The sequence below is a fragment of the Nicotiana attenuata genome, unplaced genomic scaffold (assembly GCF_001879085.1).
Source record: "Nicotiana attenuata strain UT unplaced genomic scaffold, NIATTr2, whole genome shotgun sequence".
In the NCBI taxonomy this organism is placed as follows: domain Eukaryota; kingdom Viridiplantae; phylum Streptophyta; class Magnoliopsida; order Solanales; family Solanaceae; genus Nicotiana; species Nicotiana attenuata.
The window spans coordinates 1-2153 of NW_017700604.1; the positions used below are offsets into that span (position 1 = coordinate 1).

A 2153-nucleotide genomic window follows, 5' to 3' on the forward strand; every position below is an offset into this window, starting at 1 on the left:
TGCAGAAATGCTGAAGTCTACTAATCCTGGCACTACTGTAGTGATAAGGACATCTAAGGATTCAGTTTCTGGCAAGGAAGTCTTTATGGGCATTTATGTCTGTCTTGAAGCATTGAAAACTGGATGGTTAGAAGGGTGCAGAAACATAATTGGCTTTGATGGTGCATTCCTAAAGGGGACATGTAAAGGTGAACTGCTTTCCTGCATTTCCAAGGATGGAAATAATCAAATGTTCCCTGTGGCTTGGGCAGTAGTTGAAAAGGAATCAAAGGATACATGGTCTTGGTTTATCAGGTGTCTCAAGCATGATCTAAACTTGACAGAAACTGAAGGAGAAGGGCTGACAGTCATGTCTGATATGCAGAAGGTATGGTTTCTAATACTCTTTCTTTAAAGTGTAATTGTTTTCATTTATGTTTAAGTTATAACAATATAATTTTTATGACTGTAGGGTCTTCATCTAGCAATAACTCAGTTATTGCCAAATGCTGAAATGAGATGGTGTGCTAGACATATCTGGGCTAATTGGAAGCAAACTTGGCCTGGTGAGGAAAGAAGGAAAAAATTCTGACAGTGTGCAAGAGCTATATTTGAGGTTTACTTTAGCAAGAAGTTGGATGAAATGGACCAGTTGGGGGGAAATATTGTTCAGGACTTACTGAAATACAACAAGGAAACATGGTGTAGGGCATATTTCAAAGACCATAGTAAGTGTGATGTAGTTGAGAACAACATGTGTGAGACATTCAATAGTTGGATATTGGCAGCTAGGCACAAGTCTATCATTACTATGTTAGAGGAAATTAGAATCAAGTGTATGGAGAGGATGAATAGCATGAGAGAGTTTTCTGAAAAATGAGTAGGTGAGATATCACCCATGGCTATGGAAATACTTAGAGAGAATGCTCAAAGGGCAGCCAAATGTGAAGTCAAATTTAATGGTGAAACAGGGTATGAGATCCAGGATGGGCCATATAAACATGTTGTTGACTTTAGGGCATATACCTGTACTTGTAGATCATGGCAACTCAAAGGAATTCCATGTGCACATGCAATTACAGCAATGCATTACAAGAACTATGAGGTTGAGCCATATGTTGACCATTGGTATAGAAAGGATACCTACCTTAAGGCATATAGCAGATTCATTCAACCTTTAACTAGTATGAATTTGTGGCCAACAAGCACACTGCCAGCTATTGAGCCACCTGTTATAACTGCAATGCCGGGAAGGCCAAAGAAAAAAAGGACAAAGGCTGCTGATGAACCAAAGAAGAAGTTTGGAAAGGGTACAAGGATAGGGAGACAAATGAGATGTTCTTTGTGCAAGACTGTAGGACATAACAAGAAAGGATGCCCATCAACAGTAAGTATTAATGTTTGTTTTGTTACTAATATTGAAAGAATTCAATTACTAGTGATAGTTTTGTTATGTGTATGCAGAAAAACCAAGAGGGAAGGGCTGGAACTAGTTCAGGTAGAGGTGAAACTGCTGAAAGTGGAACTGCAGCAGCTGGAAGTGCATCAACAATACCTGCAAGTGCATCAACAACACCAACAATCCTTGATCCAAGCACACAACAATCAACTAATGTTGCAAGAGGTCCAAAAAGGAAGACCAATGAGCCTAGAAGAGGTGGTGCAAATGCAGGGTCTAAGAGAACAAAGACAGCAGGATATGGTGTGCTATTTGATTCAAGTGGCACTGTTATACAGAGGGTAAATATTTCAACTCAATTACACAATGGTTTACTACATAATCCCTCACTCACAACCTTTTATTTTTGTGCAGTCTGGAACTACTGACAGAGTGGTACACAATCCTTCTACACTCATAAGTTCTGCTCCTACCAACATTGAACTTAGGTTCAAACCACCTGGACTAAAGTGGAAGGGCCGACCAGCAGTTACACAAAGGCAGCTGCAAGAACAGAGTTACAGAAGGGCAAAGTCTGCTACAACCACTCAAGCCACACCAGTTACACAATCCACACCAAGCAGCCAAGCCACAACAGACATTAATTGAAGTGCTCAACTGATATTTACTATGTTTTTGTTGACTGTGGTAGACAATATTTTGTAAAGCTACTTCATTATGTATATTTTTGTTGATTGCCTATCATTGACATATTTGTAAACCAACTCCTATTTTG

General features: G+C 39.4%; 1 protein-coding gene across 1 annotated transcript; it reads left to right on the top strand.

The window, feature by feature from the left end:
- Positions 1 to 877: 877 nt before the first annotated feature.
- On the top strand, positions 878 to 1472 carry LOC109222751. Its single transcript, XM_019387070.1, has 2 exons — positions 878 to 1289; positions 1444 to 1472. The coding sequence occupies exons 1-2, from the start codon at positions 878 to 880 to the stop codon at positions 1470 to 1472; spliced, it is 441 nt and encodes a 146-aa protein (XP_019242615.1).
- The last annotated feature ends 681 nt before the right edge of the window (positions 1473 to 2153 follow it).

Bases quoted from the DNA above. Each gene is read 5' to 3' on its own strand.
- LOC109222751 (XM_019387070.1), top strand. From the start codon at position 878: ATGGCTATGGAAATACTTAGAGAGAATGCTCAAAGGGCAGCCAAATGT. The intron at 1,290-1,443 runs GTACAAGGATAG...ATGTGTATGCAG, and splicing joins AAAGAAGAAGTTTGGAAAGG to AAAAACCAAGAGGGAAGGGC.